This window comes from Miniopterus schreibersii (genome assembly GCF_964146895.1).
Source record: "Miniopterus schreibersii genome assembly, chromosome: 4".
NCBI lineage: Eukaryota > Metazoa > Chordata > Mammalia > Chiroptera > Miniopteridae > Miniopterus > Miniopterus schreibersii.
Window position 1 is genome coordinate 54129685 of NC_138105.1, and position 21095 is coordinate 54150779.

Consider the following 21095-nt stretch of genomic DNA (forward strand, 5'->3'; position numbering starts at 1 on the left):
AACACAGGGAACAGACCTTTCAGATAAGAGATTTTTTTCTTTCAGGGTCAGAATGTCCTCTTGCACTGGCTCTTTCCTAAGTAAAATTAATTCAAAATAATCAATATGCCAAAATGGCATATTTTGGGGTGGCATATTCTGTTCTCCTTTGTTATAAGTTTCACTGCAATTAATCTTACCACATAATTGACATGTGGGAACGGTACATTGTTGTGACTGTTGGAGGCCATTATCACAAAGACTAAAGCAAGTAGCTGAACAAATGCAGCTAAAGGTGGGTATCCAAAACCAGATGAGTCAGTGGTTAGAAGTCACACATATAACTAAGAAACTGGCTTGTGAACAGGTACCAGAAGTCAAAGAGTAATAAATCAGAAAACAGAAATGCAGTTTGTTAGGAGAGCAGATGTGAAACTTAGCAGCAATAAAATTTTTAAAAAATCAGTTCCTAACTTAATTATGAACCCTGTATATGTTTCTTCTTGGGGCAAAAACCAATCCCAGATTTTGACCAATCCAGGGCCTCCTGTGGCAGTTGATGAACCTTATTGAGAAGATGATAAAAAAGCTTAGCTTCTCTTTCTTGGCCCCGGCCACCCATGGCTCAGCGGCTAAGCATCGATCTATGATCCAGGAGATGGAGGTTCGATTCCCAACCAGGGCACATGCCCAGGTTGAGGGCTCGATCCCCAGTCCGGGGAGTGCAGGAGGCAGCCGATCAATGACTCTCATCATTGATGTTTCTACCTCTCTCTCTCCCTCTCCCTTCCTGTCTCTGAAATCAATAAGGATATAAAAAAGAAAGCTTTACTTAAAGAGAAAAAAGGCTTAGCTTTTCTGAAGAAGGCAGTGTGAAAGTGAATATAAGAGTAAATTATAGCTGAATTTAGACCAATTCCATTAGTAAAACAAGTGAACTTTGTAAATTACTCTATTTTAACTTAAACTTTCAAGTAAAAATTTATGAAATAGTTTGCTTTGTTCAAAACCATTTTATTGCCCTTAATACAGCACTCATACTCAAGCACCTGGAAGCATTTCTTCAGTGTTTTGTAAATACAAAAATCACTCAATTTTTCTTTGATTTCCTCTCCTTATTAAAAATCCAGATTTTATTTTATAATCATGCATGCCTGACACAAACAAATACTCCTTGTCTTAAATCCTGAACAATTTTACAATCATCATGAGGCATAGATTCAAAAAGATTCAAATTACTGGGCAACTCACCTACCTAAGAGAAGTTGAGTAAATATCACAATATTTTTAAAGGAATGAATTTATCTTCTTTCAAAAAACAGATGAATAATGTTTAGAAATGGTTGTCAGTTTTGTGCTTGGGAAATTAAACATTATTATCAATGTACATGCAAATTAGGAGCACTATGGGGGACAAAAAGATTGCAATATTACTAAAATTTCTAGATTTCCAAGACAACTTTATTATCCCCTTCAATTTGGAAACTGTTTTATTATTTGTAAATATTACAATAACACCCAATTATCGATTTACACATAGTACATTGTTCTGTTACTAATGTCCAGGACTAAACCAATGGAAATTAAGTAAACATATTAATGATATATTTTGAATTAAGTATATTTGGGAACATTGATTTCTAAAACTGTAAACACTAAGGAGAGTGATTTATAGTTATCTTTCTTAGAAATATTAAAGAATACCATATAATTCCAGGAAACAACACTAATAGAATCCATTCTTAATGACAATTATTATGCCAACTGAAAATCACCAGGTGGTTGGTTTCCACCTTATCTTATAAGACAGACAGGTTAATATTTATCCATTTATTCACTGGTTTCCTCTTTAATTTGTCCCCTTATTTGTCCATATAATGAGCACCTTTTAAGTGTTAAGATTCAGGGGTGTCCTAGACATTAGGGATGCCCTGTGTACAAAAGACACAAATCCTGCATTGTTGCATTTATTTCCATCAGGGTGGAGATGTGGAGATGGACAATAAATACATATAGTCATCTCAGATGATGCCAAGTGCCGTGGAGGAAAAAGAAATAGCAAAAAGGGCTGGGAAAGCCAGAGTCAGGGAAGTTTGTTCTCAGGGTTGAGGACTGTGATTAAATAAGATCTTCCCAGGAGAGTGACAATTGAGCAAAGACCGAAAGCACTGGTTCTCCAGTGTTTTGGTCTCAAGTCCCTTTGCACTCTTAAAAAATACTGACTTTGCCTTTCATTGTGGTTACGAGGTAGGACTTGGATGAGAGATCCCAAAAGTGGGCCAGAGTTTGAGCGGTTTAACCTTCCCAGGTGCCAATGGAGGGAGTTTATGGGCTTTCTTATAAGCTTGCCTCTCCTGGGACAAGATGCAGGAATGGTGACATTTGAAAGCTGTCAGCAGTGAAATATCAAAACATATCAATGGATTTTTCATATTCAATTACATTAATATTCATCGATCTTATACTTTGAATCTTTGAACTGATCTTTTTACCCATGCATGATTTTGAGCATCATTTATTGATCATTAGGAAAATTCTCTGAGTTAGGCAGATCTTCCAAATATTGATTTATTTCATTATATACTATATATTTCATTTTAATATTATTACTTATCTCACCAGAAAAATCTTTAAAAATTGGGGAGTTGTCAAGCTCATCATAACAGATACAAGTTTTTCAAAATTCTAACTTTAGCATAAAAGCTAAGCTTAAAATTTATTATTGCCTGCTGATCGTATTAGTTAGTTTCCTTGAAGGGATAGGCTCATTTGTTCATTTTTGTGAAAATGCCCCCCCCCCAAATATCATAGTTTGAATAGTCATAGTTTGTCAGTAATGTTTTTAAAATAAAAATGATGTTTCATGTAAAAACTGGCTACTGCACCTCTCTTGAAATAATATTCATAGTGAAAATGTGAAATAATGTATTAGTATACTATGAAAATAATTTGACCTTAACCTCCAAAAGTGATTTTGGGGACCCATAGGGGTATGTGATCACACTTTGAAAACTGCTGAGTTAAAGGAGATATAAGAGCTAGTCTTTTTTTTTTTTTCCCTTTAAGATTTTTATTGATTTTTAGAGAGAGAGGAAGGGAGAGAGAGATAGAGTTTAAAGAAACATCAGTGTGAGAGCCCGAAACCCTGGCACATGCTCCAACTGGGAATCGAATTGACAGCCTTTCAGTGCATGAGACAACGCCCAACCAACTGAACCACACTGGCCAGGGTGAGCTAGTCTTGATATTATATGAAGGAAGAACATTCCAGAAGAAGGGAAAACCAAATGCAGAGGAAAATCCTAAGCCAACAACATGCATGTGTATGGATAGAATAGAATGGGGGTTGGTGTGGCAGGAAGCAGAGCAAGCAAATGCAGTAAGAGGTGTTCGGATTCTGGATATATGTTCAAGGTATAAAACAAATATTTACTGATGGATTGGCTCTCAGTGTTATTAAATTATAAACGGGGGGAAACCAAGAGTTTGACTTGGAATATGTTGAACTTGAAATACCTTTTGAACATCCAAGTAGGAATACTAAGAGGCAATTTGATATATTATTGAAGTTCAAGATAGAAGTCTTGTCTGGAGATTGAGCATATGAGAGTATATAAGACTACATAAAGTGTTATTTTAAAATAGTGTTTAGAATCTCTTACCCTTTGAGACAGCATGGGGGGACCTGGAGAGTATTATGCTAAGTGAAGTAAGCCAGTCAGAGAAAGACAAATATCACATGATCTCACTTATATGTGGAATCTAAAGAACAAAATAAACTGATGAACAAAATAAATCCAGAGAAACAGAAGCATGGAACAGGCTCACGAACCTCAGAAAGGAAAGCAGAGTGGGTGGGTGGGTGGGTGAGTGGGGAGAGATTAACCAAAGAATTTATATGCATATATGCATAACCCATGGACACAGACAATAGTGTGGGGAAGGCCTAGGGAGGAGGGGTGCCAGGTGGGAGGGGTGAATGGGCAAAGAAGAGGACATCTGTAGTGCTTTCAACAATAAAGATAAATTCAAAAATAAAAGAAAATAGTGTTTACCCACTATTGTGACATATAAAAACTTTTTACCTTGTAATTTTTTAAATACAGTTTATTTTCAATATTATTTTGTATGAGTTTCAAGTGTACAGCACAGCGGTTAGACAATCATATACTTTACAAAGTGCTCCCCTTGATATTTACAGTATCCACTTGGCACTATACATAGTTATTAGAGTATTATGGACTATATTTCCTATGCTGTACTTTACATTCCCATGACTATTTTGTAACTACCAGATTTGTACTTCTAAATCCCTTCACCCTTTTCACTCAGACCCCAATCCCCCTACCCCCTGGCAACCATCAGTCTGTTCTCTGCATCTACGAATCTGTTTCTGTTTTGTTCGTTTATATTGTTCTTTAGATTCCACATATAAGTGAGATTATATGTTATTTGTCTTTCTCTGACTGACTCATTTCACTTTAGTGGTCATCCATGACTAAAAAGACAGAGTCTCTGCCTTAATATATTAACGACATAAAATAAATGACTACCACTTATTATACACCCAATATGTCCCAATTCTTTAATGCAATATTTAATTTCTCTTCACCATAACTCTAAAATCCTGACCCTAAAATCTTGACTATAGTTGAGGAAACCAAGACTCAGGAAAACCATGTAGTTTCTTCAGGATCACATAAGTAACAAAGGACAGAACCAATATTTGAATTAAAATTAGACACACACTTAAATGTTGGTAAATACTCGAATCTACTCAGTTCCAGTTTCTCAGGAATGAGGCATAGAAAAATCACTGGGTCTGGGGAAAAATTATTTGCCCTAAATATCAACATGACAAGAGTGTTCTCCAAATGAAGGTATTATGATTAGTATTAAATACAATGATGGTGTATCTAATCTCACATTAAATAACATCTGGACCAAAAATGCATATTACTTGTGTAAAATAAGAGCTAACAGTAGTGCTGACTATCCTGAGCTGCCATAACTCTGTTTTTATCCCCAGGGAGAATCTTGTAAACATTGAAATAAACTATAGTGACCTAAACTATAAGATAACCCAGCAGCAAAAAGCAGTGAGTGTGTCTGAATTACTTGGTAAGTGTTATTTAATTGCTCCTCAATTAAAAAAATTTTTTTATTAGTTTTTTTTCTTTTGTATTTAAAGTTTAGCTTATCAATGGAGAAAAAAATTAGTAATGCTTATCAACTGCCACTTAAACCTGACACTTTTCCACTCCTTGGACACACCTCTAATAAACTTCCCCTGAGCTTTCAGAAAGAAAAGGCTGGTGTTCATTATCTCATATTCACACACAGTATCTTACTTTACACTCAGACACCCCCACCCCCTCCTCAGCAAGTGACTATAGTAGAATATTCAGCAATCCAACAGCAGGGTGGGATGTCAGGCATCTCTGACCTCCACATAGACCGCTACCCAGAGTGAGCTGAGAAGATCTCGAGCTATCAAAATTGAACATTGAAGTTGCCACCACTGTCTGCTCACTCTCCTTCCTCATACAGTCCTTAACAAGCTGAATTGCTGATTTGCTAGATCTCACTGCACATTACAGGGAAGTCACGTAAGGGACAGAAGAGGGTATGAGAGTCAAACCAAGTGACAGCAGTCAGACACTGGCGGCTGAGCCCGAGTAGGGCAGAAATACCTCAACGCTCCCAGACGAGCCTCCACTCCATTGCCACACTCTACAGGCATTGCAGGAGCCTAAGAATGACCCAGGGCGGTGATGAAAAGAAGACTGATGTAATTTATTTGACAAGGCAGTGCAAGAGTAGTCAAATTCATAGAGACAAAAAGCAGAAGGATGGTTGCCGGGGCTTAGGGGAAGGGAGAAATGAAGAGTTTATTGTTTAATGGGTACAGGGTTTCAGCTGGGCAGATGGAAAAGTTCTGGAGATGGATGGTGATGGTGTTTGCACAACAATGTGAATGTACTTAGTGCCATAAAACTGTACATTTAAAAATGGTTAAAATAGTAAACTTTATGTTACATAGATTTTATCACAATAGCAAAAAAGCACATACAATAAAGGCAAATATGGATTTACAAAAATTTTTAAGAAGATGGTAGAGCTGTGTTAATATATTTTAGGTTAATTAAATATTACAAATACTTAAAAAAAGTTTGGACACTTGAAGTCACATATCGAGTAGAAATTGATGTTGATGGAAAGCATTGCCCAATAATGCCATCTGAATGTCTCATTTCTATTTTTCATTCAACACATGGAAATAAATTTGTAATTGTCAAGAATATTTTATAAATTTGAATTAATATCCTCCAGAGTCTGAGTTATATTTTGGATATAGATTTTATGTTTGCTTTTCCTCGCTCCTTTTGGAGATGATTTATATGAATATTATTTTAAGATACTATTCATTGATATTATTTTACTCATACCACACTTAAAATAATACAATTAACTCATCTTCACATAATATCAGTTATGATGACGTTATGAGCCTCAAATAATTTAAATTCTAGTAATGTTTAATTTCCTTTTTATGAAAAAACATAATTTGTTCAATTTATTGGTTTTATTACAGCAGATGTTGGCGGTCAACTGGGCTTATTTTGTGGAGCCAGTATGATTACAATTATAGAAATTATTGAATACTTATTCACCAATTTCTATTGGATATGCATTTTGTTTTTGCTGAAGATACCTGAAATGACCCCAAGGGCTCGTACACCTCAGAGTCACCTGGGGAATAAAAATAACATAGAAGAATGTTGATATTCATTTGGGACAAAGCTTATGCTCTTCTCTTGTCAATATTTTCAGATTTATTCATGACTAGCTCATTGTTATGTAACTTTATGTTTGGGAACTCAATAAAACTCATTGTAAGTATCTTTACACATATTTTTATCTCTCTGTATATATGTATATATTTATACAAATGTATTTGTTAAAGAAGAACCAGGTACTGTCTTGTTTTGTATACACCATTGGATTCCCAGCATCCAGAACAGTAAAGACTATGTAGTGGCCATTTCATAATTTTTTTTAATGTATGGATGTTTTTGTAATGGAAAAAGACATTCTTTATGACTAAATATGTAAATTAGATCTGATAAGGAAAGTGTATATGAGGAGACAAGATACTTTTTATTCAGGAAATAATGTCTATAACTTGTAAATTATAAAATTTGAGATTTTCATTTTACTAAAAGTCAACATAATTTTATTTATTTATTTTGTCCTAAGAGTTCTATTGTATAACTGACTTTTGGAGGGGCAAGATCTATTTCCTATACAGATGGATACTTAAAATAAGTCTATTTGCATACAAAGTTAAATCTATTGGGAGTACACAGTGTTCATCATTTTCTCCAAATACCTGTATGTACTTATTAAATTTAGAAAGGAAATTCAAGTGCTACAGTATATTCCTCATTACCCCTCAGACAACCAACAAACTTTAAGCCTCTAGGAATAATAAAAAATGGTGAATTTTCCAGAGGCCTTATCAAAGGTATTTTAGAAATAATCATCAAGTCATAGAATTCAAGCCTTAAATTCATTCTGGCTATTATTGTTGGGTCTCATTTCCTTCCCCGCCACATGAGAACAACTCTTGAAAATCTTAAGATGTTGTTTTCAAGTTTAATTATAAGCAAGTGCTAGTGCCATAGGAAGGAAGCTAGTGCAATCTGAGAGTATTCGGTCAAATTAGAAATATTTATATTTTAAAACCCTGAAATCTCGATCATGGATAAATACCTTAATCTGTGCTTTTATGCCTGGAATACTATGCTCTCTTCTCAGCAATTAACTAAGTAATAATATTGCCAGAATAATTCCTTAAATATTTATTTTATCATGAAATTATCTTATCCCAAATCATATTATAGTTTCTAATTTTTATCACCCTTTATAAGCTCGCCATCTTATATATTCAGTATCATTTTTTAACTTCTTTGCCAACATGTTTATCCTTGGCAGTTCTTTCTCTGTCCCATAAATTTACCATAATGATTTGTTCCTCGATAACTATTGTCATCATTTCTTCTTTTACAGCAATATCCTTCTATTTTATGTAAATTGCTAAATATTTTCCAATCTTTAAGGTTATGCCTTCTTTGTTTAGTCTCCCCAGCTTCTTCAATCTCTATTTAGTGTTTTGTGGGAGGGGGGTTGTCTAAATATAGCAAGGCATTTAATTAGTACAGCACTTTTTTCTTAAAATTACTTAAACATTGTAATAAATCAATAGTTAAGTAAGAAAGTTGAACACTGTATATAGAAATCAACATAGAAAATTAGGTATATGCAGTTGATACCTTTCTCTTTTATTTTGATTGTTAAATATATGCAAAAATTGGAAAATAATAAAATAAAGTTATATGCCTACCATTCAGATTTCACTAATATATTTTGCCATATTTTTCTTGGATTTTACATATTTTGAATCATGCCGTATATATTAGGCTCAAACCTGCTTTTTCATTTCACATGTTTATTGTGTATTCATGTTAACCCATGAAGATATAGTCTACTTGACTGCTGCACAAAATACTGAATATACCAAGATTTATTTACTCATTTTTCCCTGATTAATGAATATTTACATAGTTTCAATAGTTTATTTACAGCAAAGGTATTGCAATGAAACTCTGTGAACATTGCCTTTTGGTTATGTTCCTAGAAATATAATTGCTGGAATTTTGGGGTATATGCATTTTTGCCTTGACTATATATTGCCAAATTGCTCTCTGATATAACTGTACCCATTTATACAGCCAACAGTAGCATATGAGAATTCATATTTCCCAATTATATGCTTTATTAGATTATAATGTAAGGTTTTTAAGTGTTTGGTGTATTTTTACCAATCTGATGTATATGCATAGGTATCTTATTTTTGCTATAAGAATTCAGTGGACTTTAGGAGGCAGGATGGAAGTTAAGATGCTCTAAACAAGAAATTATGAAAAAGTAAGGCAAAGCTATGGCAGAATCATGACCAGGTATCTGTGTAGCTTTGATTGAACTCAGAAAATGCTAAAGCTGTTAGGAAGATTGTGACGCCAAAAGTCAGTAGGGTGGGCAGAGAGACTTGCTTAAACTCTAACCCTTTTGACATGATGGAGCTTGCATTGCACGGCTCTGACGCAGGCTAAAGTAAATATAGGTATTGGCCAACTTTTGGGGTTATTTTGTGGTGGTGTGAGAAGAGAAGGGATTTAAATCTCCAAGTCCAATTAGAAACCATTGAGACAGATTTTTCCAGAGTTAGGGGTTATGAGCAACTAAGAAAGAAGATTAAGCACTGCAAAAGTGGTTCAACAATTTCCACAGTGCCATCAGTAATTATTTCTGCAATAATGTCTGACAACTTTTGTGCAAATCCATTATTTCCTCTGGTGTTACACATCTGCATTGATTAATACCTATAAAAAGAAGACTGTAAGTAAACAAAAGATGAGCTCAAGTGCCCAATATGACATTTAAAATGTATATATGCTAACAAACCACAGTATACTGTTCAATTAAGTGTTACTTCCATCAGTGACCAGTCAAATGTCCTACATATATCTATATATCTTTCAAATGCACTGGCAAAATATCTGTGCTATTAAGAGCAAACCAAAATCATCTTTAGGCTATTCTTTTTTGTTTGTTGTTTTGTTTGTTTTGTTAATCCTCACTTGAGGTTATTTTTTCCATTGATTTTTAGAAAGAGTAGAGGGGAAGGGAGGAGAGAGAGAGAGAGAGAGAGAGAGAGAGAGAGAGAGAGAGAGAGAGAGAGATAAACATGGATGTGAGAGAGACACATTGATTGGTTGCCTTCCGAACATGCCCCGTCAGTCCTGCAATCCAGGTACGTGCCCTTAATCAGGAATCAAACCTGCACTCTAACCACTGACTCACACCAGCCAGGGCCAGGTGTGGAGAGAGCCCAAAGGGATCTTTCTTACAACAAAATGCACTGTCATTCTTGGGTGTGTGTGTGTGTGTGTGTGTGTGTGTGTGTGTGTGTGTGAGAGAGAGAGAGAGAGAGAGAGAGAGAGAGAGAGAGAGAGAGAGAGAAGAAAGCCAATATACAATTAAGTTTCAGAATGCTTATTGAAAAAAATACAAATTCAGAGAAGGTGAAGAGAAAGAACTCTTCAGGTTGTTGGGATATCAAAATGGAATTTAATCCTGCAGACCAGATTGGGAGAACTTGGATAAACAGAAGAGAACTGAGCCTTCAACATAGAAAAAGCTTGGAACAAAGTCTTACAGGTGCAAATGTGTTTAGAGTGTTTGCAAAACATCAAGGAGATTATAGGGAGTGGAAGGGAAATAAGTTGAATTGGAAATCCTTTTGGATAAAAAGACATTGGTCACATTATAGGAATCCTTGTATTCTTATCCAAGGTAATTAATAAGCACCTTGTAGCAAACTAAGAAATAGCTACTATAGTGTCCTAAGTGGGTTGTCCAATTGTGGTTGGAGAAGGAAAGAAGAAGTAGTCTCTGCAGTGCGACTGTTGACACAGAATATGGGAATATACTGGTGATGATAATATCAACAGGTACAACTACGCTAGAGATCAATATGCAAATATTTAGGCAAATTAAATAGTTAGGACCCAACAATTTTACCCTTGGAGATATAAATATATGTGATAAAAAGCATTCAGTAACAACCAAGAAACTGGGAAAATATTTGCCACAAATATAACAAAGAGGCTAATAATTTATAAGTGAAGATGCCATTGTAGCATTATTTATAATAATGGAAAATTAGAATTAATCCAAATATCCAACAAGTGAGGAATTATAATAATGGGAAATAAGAATTAATCTAAATATCCAACAAGAGAGGAATCAGCTATATAATGAACTAATAATTAATCGTTAAATGCCATGACAAGGAAATAGGGAACAAGCAGTTGCAAAAAAGCAAAGTATTCATGCTTGAAAGTAGCAATGCATGATAGGGATTTTTACATATCTGTCTATTACATTAGGTCAAAGGATAATTATGAACTGTATCAAGTTCCCTAGGACATACATTTTCTTTCCCCTCAGAGCTAAAGAAAGCAGACAGTGCTAGAAGGCCTGCGTGCTCCCAGCACACTTCATCTCTGGTTTCTGAAACACAGGGCATGTGAACCTACTGTATATCCAAACACTGTCCATTTCTTGCTGGGCTGCTCTTCCTTCAAATATTTGCACAATTTCCTCACGTCTTTCAAGGAATATTTGCTCACTCTCCTCTCTTTGATTCCAACTTCAACTTTTATTTTTGAATTGCAAGCAGCCCCACCCCCATTCCTGCATCCTGATCCCCTTATGCTGGTCTTTATCTTTTCCCCATAGACTGCATCACCCTCAGTCATTTAATTTACTTTTATATGAAGTTTATGGTTTGTTGTCTGTCTCTCTCTCCCCTACTAAAATGTGGGCTCCCAGGAAAAAGCGAATTTTCCCCATTTTTTTATTGATTAAACCCATGCTCTTAGACCAGAGTTTGGAACATCTTGTGATGTGAATATGTACTGAATAGACAAATAAATCCCACTTCATCTAAGTAGGGCGGCATTCAGTAGGTCACCACCACACCAGAAAAGTGGGGCGGACCTCATTACTCAGCCCACCCAGCTTCTGAGAGCTGGTGCCTGGCTATGCTGACCTGGTTGAGAAAATCATGGTACATCCACGAGATGAAATTTCATGCAGAGAATATATATACATTGCATAAAAAAATGTAAAGACATAGGAAAATGATAACACCTGATACTGAGTGAAAAGGGGAGCATACGGAAGTGTGTAATTTTTTAATACAAAAAGTAGAAATGGAAAAATATATTATACACATAGTGATTTTCCCTGAGCATATTTTGAGAAAGAGAAAATTTTCTGTCCTACTAAGTTTATACTAAGTAGAGCATAACACAATACTCAATCTATATTTTAAGTACTGAAACTATATTATACAATAAAGGGACTCTCTTAGCTAAAAACATGGAATAGTTTAATTCCAGGTACCTGTTAGTTCATTTGACTTCACTTTAGATATGTTACTCAAGCTCTCCAGTTTCTTCTTTTCTCTCCCCAAGTAGCTGATCCTTTCATATTTATTTCTACTGACATTATTCTGTAAACAAGAGTTGTTTCTTCTACCTCATTTATTTAAAAATTTCAGTCATTTATTGATATCAATGTGAATTCAGGAAGTATTTTTATACTTTGGGTTATAATCCAATATTATCATTATTTATTTTGCTGCTCAAATTGAATTCATAATATTAATAACTGAAGAAATCAGGTCTTTTCTTCCCTTAGAACATGATAAAACATCAGAAGAGTGAATAAAGATTTTATATTTCAGTGTCATGGAGATACTGTTTTCAGTCATTTGGCAGCATAAATTACTTACGCTGGGAAAAAAGTTACTTTTCTGTTATGAAAATAACATTATTTAACATTTGTGATGTCAAAAGTTGATATTTTTTTGTTTTTGTTTTTTCTAGTTTAACTGGTCCTTTACAAATGAACAGAACTTTTAAAATTTTGTTTAATGATTAACATAACTGTAATCATGTAGATTGTAACTTAAAATCAATTTAACCTCATTCATTAAAATGTGGATAAAGATATACAATTCCAGTTAAGTAATGTGTAATTTTTAAATTACTGAGCAAGAACCAGAAGCACAATATGCTTTATCTTATCATTTCCAGTGATGGTTGCTTATGGCAAACATTTGCAAAGATCACCAAGGAAACATAGAGAGTAAATTGAACACAGCTCATCACATTTTAAAATTTTGAGGAAGATGAAGGATAATTAAAATTGATGCTTCAGTTTTAGAATGAAGGTCAGCAGGATTTTGTTTTCCTTTGGACAAAAAGAAAAGGTTGAATACAAGAAAATATTTTTATAAACAAAATACTAATTAAAGTGCTAACCAGTTAGCAAACTGTTGGGATCCCATGTGTTTTAACAGTAGTGAAGTGTTTGCCTTTTTGTCGCTTGTTTCCTCTGTTAAATATAGATTTAGGCTATAATACAAATTTTACCTAATTTAAAATACTTGCAAAGCAAAGAGGGAAAATATCACAACAACAATTGAGGAAGCCTTTGAATCAGCACCCCGCAGGCGCGGAGCAGTTGGGGCTCGCTAGGGCTCTGCGTTTACTTCTGTGAGGCCTTTCATAGGGTGTCGCAGATGAATTCTGACACTGAAAGCAGCTCCTGGACAACCGGGAGAGAGAGACCTGCGGGCATTTTCTCCCAGAGATCAAGACGTTTTTGCATCTATTTTTCAACTTTCCTGTTATATGCAAAAGCAAAGTAAGTGAGTATTTTATTATGGAGTTCAGAGACAAGTAAACAAATAGGATGCTAATTTTAGCTCTGCTTAAGCAAAAATAAAAAGTAAAGGAAATTCCAGTTTTTGAGTCTCCTTAAATTTTCAAGGCTTTAAAATTCAGATCTCTGTATCTAAGTGTGATCCAGGTTTCTTTAGGTACATATAAGTACCATTTTAAATCTGGTTAATAACATCTTACAAATTCTCTAAAATACATACACTCCTATACACACACATGTGCTAATGGTGAAAGAAGAGGGTATTATTAATGGTGAGATCTAGGCGTGTTTAAATGGATAAAAAAAACAGCTAGTAAAACTGCTATGTTCTTACAAAAAACATTTTAATAGTACTAATAATAGTAGTAGTAGTAGTCAAATTGACTACATATATTGAAACTATATAAAAAATAAACCCACTATATATATGTTTTTGCCAATAAAGTCCTTTTTTGATAATACCATTTAGAAGATAGTATATCTGTACCCTTGAATGCTGAGATCTGCTCATATATATCATAAATATTTTATCTGATAATAAGAATAATTGCTAACAATTTAAAATCTCTTTCCTTAAATTAATGATACATTGTCATTTTTTTTTCCAGAGATTACTTATAAAAGTGAAAATAGACCAGGAAAGACTTAGGTTACTGGAACGTGATAAAGAGAAAAGATAGAAGAGATTCCATATAGCCAGTGAGATTTAGAAACTTGAGAATCATAATAATAATATATATATTTTTTATATTTTGTGTAGCTGTCCCTCTCTGAGATCATCCTTCAAACCTTCAATGGAGCTTTATTAAAACTACAGTGTGGTATTAGCCTTGGAGGTGCATGTGTATGTGAAGGGAAGGGTCTTTCAGTAAATAAATCTACAGTTAGCACAAAGAACAAGCTGCTAAGTGGAAAGCACAGATGCTTTACAGGCTGGGCAAATATCATGTTCCTTCCCCAACAGGTTCTCCAATATTTAGAAGGAGGACACCTGACAGTCCTAAAATCCTGCTGTGTGGCAAAGCTCTGGACTGGCTGTGGGAATCGTGAGTGGATTTGCAGTCTCTGACATGAGGTTTTCATAGTCACTGGGACAAGAAGACAAGTCATCAAAATTATAGTAAATAAAAGAATGGCAATTGGTTATACCCAGGTATTATGGAAGCACAGACCTAACTTAGGATGGGAAATGAGGGACATTTCTTTTATATTTCTGGAAGACCTTGTTAGAAATCTTAGCGTGGGGGGGGGGGGGATTGTAGGTTCCTTTGATCAGCAACCCTAGAAATAAAAAGAAAATGCTAGTGGATGGAGGCAGGGTTCAGGCAAGTGAGGTTAACCACCTCTCCAGAGGAGTCCCTCCACATCTAGAGAGCCAGCACTCTTTCGTCGATGCCTTAATGGAAGGATACAGTCAATGACATTCTTTCCCTACTTCTCCAGCCTACCAGAGCTCTCTATTTGAATGAGTCAATCCCATAACCTGAATACTCTAAGGCCAATCTGGCTTTCAGGCAGCATACAGGCCTTTTATACTTAGAGGGCCGATGACTATTATGACGTTTCTCCTACTACAATACTATAAGGGTTCTCTTGTTCTCTCTCCTTATGGTTACTGCCTTGTGACCCGCATTAAGTTTTATCATGTTCTCCTTGCTAGACCTATTTTGGCCTCCTGCCTGTGCCCCAGGTCTCCAAAAACCTATCCTTTAGTGTTTGTTATGAGATTTAGAGCCAAAACCACCTGTGATATCACCTTTATACTCTTCGACCATCTGTCAAACTAGAACTTTGTTACCTGACATGCAATCATTTGTCAAACCACACTTCGGAAGTTCACTTGCCAACTGCTTTGCGTACATCAGCAGTTGTCAACCAGTGTGCCACAAGAAATTTTAAAACATGCCATATCTATTTCATCAGGGGCACTGACCTCTTTTCCCTTCGATGGTCAAATTAAAAAAATCGCAACCGCCAAAACAACAATAGCCATCTGGTGGGAATGAATCAAAATTACACCTAAATTTTTTGTCAGATCGGCAAAAAACATATTTTTTGGAGTGTCACAGAATTTTGTAATTAGCTTATGTGTGCCACGAGATGAAAAAGGTTGAAAATCACTGGCTTACATGTAATTTGAGAGTTCAGAACATACTGGTTGGAAGCATAGGCCCTGGCATTAGTTGTGTGTATAGTTAGTTTCTGGCTCTCTGCGATCATTATGTGCTGCAGTTGACCTTTTATGTAAAATGGAGGTGATAATAAAAGTTTCTACTCAATGAATTGCTACAAGGCTTAAACATATGCTGGGAACATGGGGGCACCGGGTGACGTTAGTATTGTTCCCCAATTGCCATCTTATGTGATAAATTTTGTTGGGAGTTTGAGGGGTAGCAGGGGTTCTGATCACCTTTTATCTCAAGTTTTTCATGCCCACTAAGTTTGATTAGCAGTTCCTATACATACATTTAAACAGATGTACATTTTAAAAAGCAATTTTGTAACTTTTGTAGTAGTGTTGCTAACACCATTTTAAAAAGAACTCTTTTTTTTTTTTAAGGGCTTTTAGATGTTAAGAAATGCAAAGAGCTGTCTTAAAGAATTTTAAATCTCAAAAGTTCATAAATTACAAAGAGCTTTTGGTAAACTCACAGTCAGTACCGGTAGGAACATTTCCTCCCACTAAGTTCTGGAACATTCTGTTAAGCACAAATCAAGTAAAAATTGTTCTTGTGTACACAAGCTTGCAAGACCTCTAGTAGTCACCTTTTGCATAATTCTTTTTAGTTAATACTTAGCTAATATTCCTGTCAAGTGAAAACATAGTAGGCTGGGTCGACAGAGAAAGAACAGCCTTTAACGAGAATACAAATGAAAAGGAGAAATGGAACGTGGGTGGTAACTGAATGAGTTAAATCTTCACAGAGTCTTAGCATTGTCGAAAGATCATAAGGGCTGCTTAAAGCTTTATAATTGCTTCTTATGCAAAATTTGCAAAAGAATTGTCAAGTGAAAAATGCAAAGACCTCTATCATCTCAAAACAATAAGTTGCTAATGTTAATAACTTATTCAAAAAGGTCTAATTTCTTTTCCTTAAATATTTTCCTAAAAAACCCCTGAGAATTTATTTTCCTTTATTACTCTTATCACCATCTATATATGTACATGGTGTTTAAATTCAAAAGAAATTCTTTCTTCAAAATTATACATTATAAATTAAAATGAAAAGTATAACCTTATACTTTCTGTTTATCGAATGACCACTTTCATTTTCAACTATTCAGATACTTGTTTTGTTTTTAGAAATAGCAAGATATGCTTCAATGTACCAGTGAGGAAACAAAACAACCAAAATCTAAAACGATAACTCATTTTTTATGTAGGATCTAGTCAGTTACCTGTATACTATAGACCTGGACTGTCCAATGATAGCCACCAGCTTCATGTGACCATTGAGCACTAGAAAAGGGGCTGGTGTTAAAATTAAACAAGGAGGGCATTGGACTAATGTGGCTGTAATGCCGTGGTGGCTTACATAAACACCCCCAAATCTAAGCCTGGAAATGCCTTGAGGTTCAGAAATTAAAACAAAAGGATAACCAATCACAAACAGCCTAGGTTTTTATTTTTACTTTTTTTAAATATGTCTTTATTGATTTCAGAGAGGAAGGGAGAAGGAGAGAGAGAGAAACATCAGTGATGAGAGTCATTGACTGGCTGCCTCCTGCACGCCCCCTACTGGGATGGAGCCTGAAACCCGGGCATGTGCCCTGACCGGGAATCGAACAACGATCTCCTGGATCATAGGTCTTTGCTCAACGGCTGAGCCACGCCCGGCCGGGCCAAAAACACAACTCTTTATTAAGGAATTTAAACTTAGGGGACATAATTAAATATTACAGGACCAATTTTTTTAACAGAAACACATACATCAGTACTCATACACTAATCTGGATTAATCATTCTGATTTTAGCTTGAAGTCAAAAGTCTTCACCAAGTGCTTGCCCTGGATTTGTTTATTTCTTAGAAGTTAGCTTTAAAATCCCTCACTTGACCTACTCAGTATTCTTGGACTATTAAAAAGAGCACTGTTTAGGTTGTCTTTCTAAGTATTCCCAAAAGGCCAGGCCAAAGTCATAGCATCACTACACTGGAATTTTTACCAAAAAACGATGGAATTTTGGAGCAAGATACTTTAGATAACCTTTTATCCAGCTCCTTTTATACAGATTAAGAAACTGAATCTTAAGAATGTAAATGACTTGTCAGGACTTCGAGACTGGCCTTGCCAGAACTGGACTCAGGTCCTTGACCCTCTCTGCCCAGTGTTTTTTTGTTTTGGTTTGGTTTATTAATGCAAAAGAAGCGTTCTCCAATTTTCTCCTTGAAAATAAACAGTACTTTTTATTCATATTTTATAGCTTTTAACATGAACTAGATGAAGCTTCGTTTGCCTACAATAATTCTGTACAAATAGCTTCTATTACAAAGTGCTTGTTTTAACATATTTACATAGCTTCCTAAGATTTTACAGGAAACATTCGGGTGAAATTCTGAACTAAGTATGTGTGAATAAATTTCATGTTACACAAATGGACATAATGGGGTAGAAATGATTATTTTTACGACATTTCTTTGAACCTGGGAGCTGGTGGAAGAGGTGAGTTCAAGGCTGCACACAGGGTGTGATGGTCAGTTGGGAACTGCGATGGTTAAATGCATCTTATGGTACATCCTGCATCCTTCCCTGCTCTTCAGACTGGCATTCTAAGCAGCATTCTCTGCTGCCCCCTAGAGGTCCTAAGAGTCATTAGTGAGGGCAGCAGAAAGAGAAATACACTAAAGGGTAGGCAGGTAAGTATTTTTCCCTCTTTAAGAATTCTGCACCCATTTACAATGTGGGCTTTTCGCTCCCGCATCGCAAAACAATTCCCAGGACACCTGAGTTTCCTACAGTTCAACTCAACTCTGACACTATCTTCTAGGACAGCGATTTTCAACCTTTTTCATCTCATGGCACACTTAAACTAATTCCTAAATTTCTGCAGCCCACCAAAAATATATATTTTTGCCAGTCTGACCAAAATTTTGATTCATTCACACTGGACGGCTATTGTTGGGTTGGCCATTGTCACATTTTTTATTTGACAATCTAAAGGAAAAGAACTCAGTGCCCCTGATGAATAGTCAGGTATTGTATGTTTTAAAAACTCTTGCGGCACGCTGGTTGAAAATCGTTGTTTTAGGAGATAGTATCAGATCCCACAGGTTAAGAGGTCTGTCCTACAAAACTGCCCCCACTTCAGGGACCAACTGCAAAGCCAGGCTGTCATCTGTGCTTCCCACCTGCTACAGACCCAAGATTCCCACAACCCCCAATGTGGGTTTGATCAATGTGCTAGAGTGGCACACAAACTCACAGACGTATCTTACTTAAAACGATATAACTAGGAACAGCCAGATAGGAGAGGTGCATGGGGCAAGGTGCGAGGGAAGGGCGCAGAGCCTCTGTGTGCACCCCGCCTCCCGGCCCCAGTCCTCTCCAGGCATCACTCTCTCGGCATCTTCACTTGTACACCAACTTGGAAGCTCTCCAACTTGTGTGTTTTTTTCAGGTTTTTATGCATAGATGTGATTGGTTAGGTCACTGGCCCTTGGTAATGGTTTAGACCTCCAGCCTCTCTCTTCTCCCTGGAGGTTGGAGATAGGGGTTGGAAAGACTGGAAACCAGCCCCCACCTTAAGTGTATTCCAAAAATCATCATTAATATAGCAAAATAAACCTTTGTCATTTTCATCACTTAGGAAGTTCCAGGGGTTTAGAAACTTGTGCCAGAAACTGGGACAGAAAGGAAGACCAAATACAGGGACGGGCAAAAGTAGGTTTAGAGTTGTGAGTATATGAAACAGAAGCGTTTATTCTTGTATTATCATTAATTATTGTATTATTTCCCATATGAAAGTAGGCAAAACCTACTTTTGCCCACCCTGTATATTGTGATTTCTTATTATAAATTATAATATCACAATATATGCTCAGAATAGGCAAATTGTTAGGGAGAGAAAGTAACTTAGAGGATGTTAGGGGCTAAGGGAACGGGTTAATTTGGAGTGACTGCTAATGTTTACAGGATGCCATTTTGAGGTGATGAAAATATTCTGCAAATAGATGGTTGTACAACTTTATGAATATACTAAAACCATTGAATTGGACACCTTAACAAGTGAATTTTATAGTATGTGAATTGTATCTCAAAAAATTTTGAATCTAGGAGACTACAGAAAGCTAGAAAATGAAATTGTCAGAATACAGTACATTTTTAATTGTAAAATCTAGTGGTAGGTGTATAGTTGTACTTGTACAACTCCTTTAACTTTTCTTTATGTTCTAAAATACCAAGAAAAAATGTTGAGGAAAGAATTTCACAGAAACAATAAAAAGAGAGGTTTTTTTAAAGCCTGCATAAAGTAGTGATCAGAGCCAATGAAACAGACTGATTGGTGTTCCCTAAATTTAGAAATTAGGAAGATAACCTCATGAAAAGCAAACTGGATGCAGAGAATACATGCTGCATATGAGGGTTAAACAGGAAACTAGAGACACTGAGTATAGGCTTTGCTGACAAAAGAACATCCAGCCTAAGGAAACACAAGTTTATTCGAGTCAAAATGACAACACTTGCCAGGAAGGAAAACCTCAAGGAATTGAGAAAACACTCCAGAGAATGGAAGTTTTGCAGCTTGTTTTATACATTAGAATCAAAGGAGACTCAGGAGGGTTACATGAAATCCACTGATGGTAGAGTAAGGGGAAGCAAAGCAGAGAAATCTCTGGGGTTGGATAAAAAAGTAAAAAGGAGAGACAAATACTTCTTTTACATTTGTGGGTACAGGATACTTAACAATTAACATTTACGGCGCATACGGATGGTACTCAGGGAACAAGTAACAATGAGGGTTCTCTGGCCTCTTGCTCTTGTGAGGCAGGTGTGCCCTGAGGATCTGGAAAAGGAGATTGCTGACATTTCAAAGGCATGTTATCTTAGATGCAAAAGGGCAGGTTCACTTAAATAAAGATAGAAGCTACAGGCCTAAACCGTGACTGCACTCCATGATCTACTTTAGTTAGGAATTTTTATGTTCAGACCATCCTATGTAGTTACTTTCAGTCTCTGAGTTTTTAAGGCCTGCCATGCCTCCCCTGAGCTTGTCAGGTTTAGTATGTGGCCCCTTTTTCATCCACGGCTACTAGCAGAGATGCAGATCCTTGCTTCCATGGCATTAATTCATCTTTAAATCAAGCCTTAAAATCCACCTGGCCTCCCTGTCTCCTATTCTCAGCCCACCCTGCTCTCCCTCTTGTGTCTCATTCTCTACATAGTCTTTCCGTTATCTTGAGTATGTTTTATCACTGTGACTATCACATACTTTTACCATTTGCATATGTGTCTTTCATTCCTAAAAGCCTGTGAGCACTTCAAGAGCTGATGTCATTGCATATTTCTTGGAGTATTCCCTCCTCCATCCCCGTCGCCAAGTCTAGTCTTGTTTCTGTTATTTGTTGGTTCTAAGGGAAAATAGCATTTGAGAATATGCCTATCTACAAAGACCCATTAAACTTTATAACAGCAATGAGTCTAAATTAATTTTGTTTATAATAGGTAAAATCATAAAATGTTTTTACAAAAGTAGCTTTAATAAAATGACAAAGAACATTAGTATCATTTTTGTTGAAGTAAAAACTGTCAAGATA

General features: G+C 35.9%; 1 protein-coding gene across 1 annotated transcript in view; it reads left to right on the top strand.

Moving 5' to 3' along the window:
- The window catches only part of CTSO (cathepsin O), a gene marked incomplete at its 3' end in the record, with an annotated part of 91520 nt that extends 84755 nt beyond the window's left edge, over positions 1-6765 (top strand). Inside the window, exons 15-16 of the mRNA XM_081136655.1 lie at positions 5009-5100; positions 6575-6765. Coding sequence (XP_080992781.1) covers positions 5009-5100; positions 6575-6765 — 283 coding nt within the window. The remainder of the gene's footprint in view (positions 1-5008; positions 5101-6574) is intronic.
- Positions 6766-21095: the final 14330 nt, after the last annotated feature.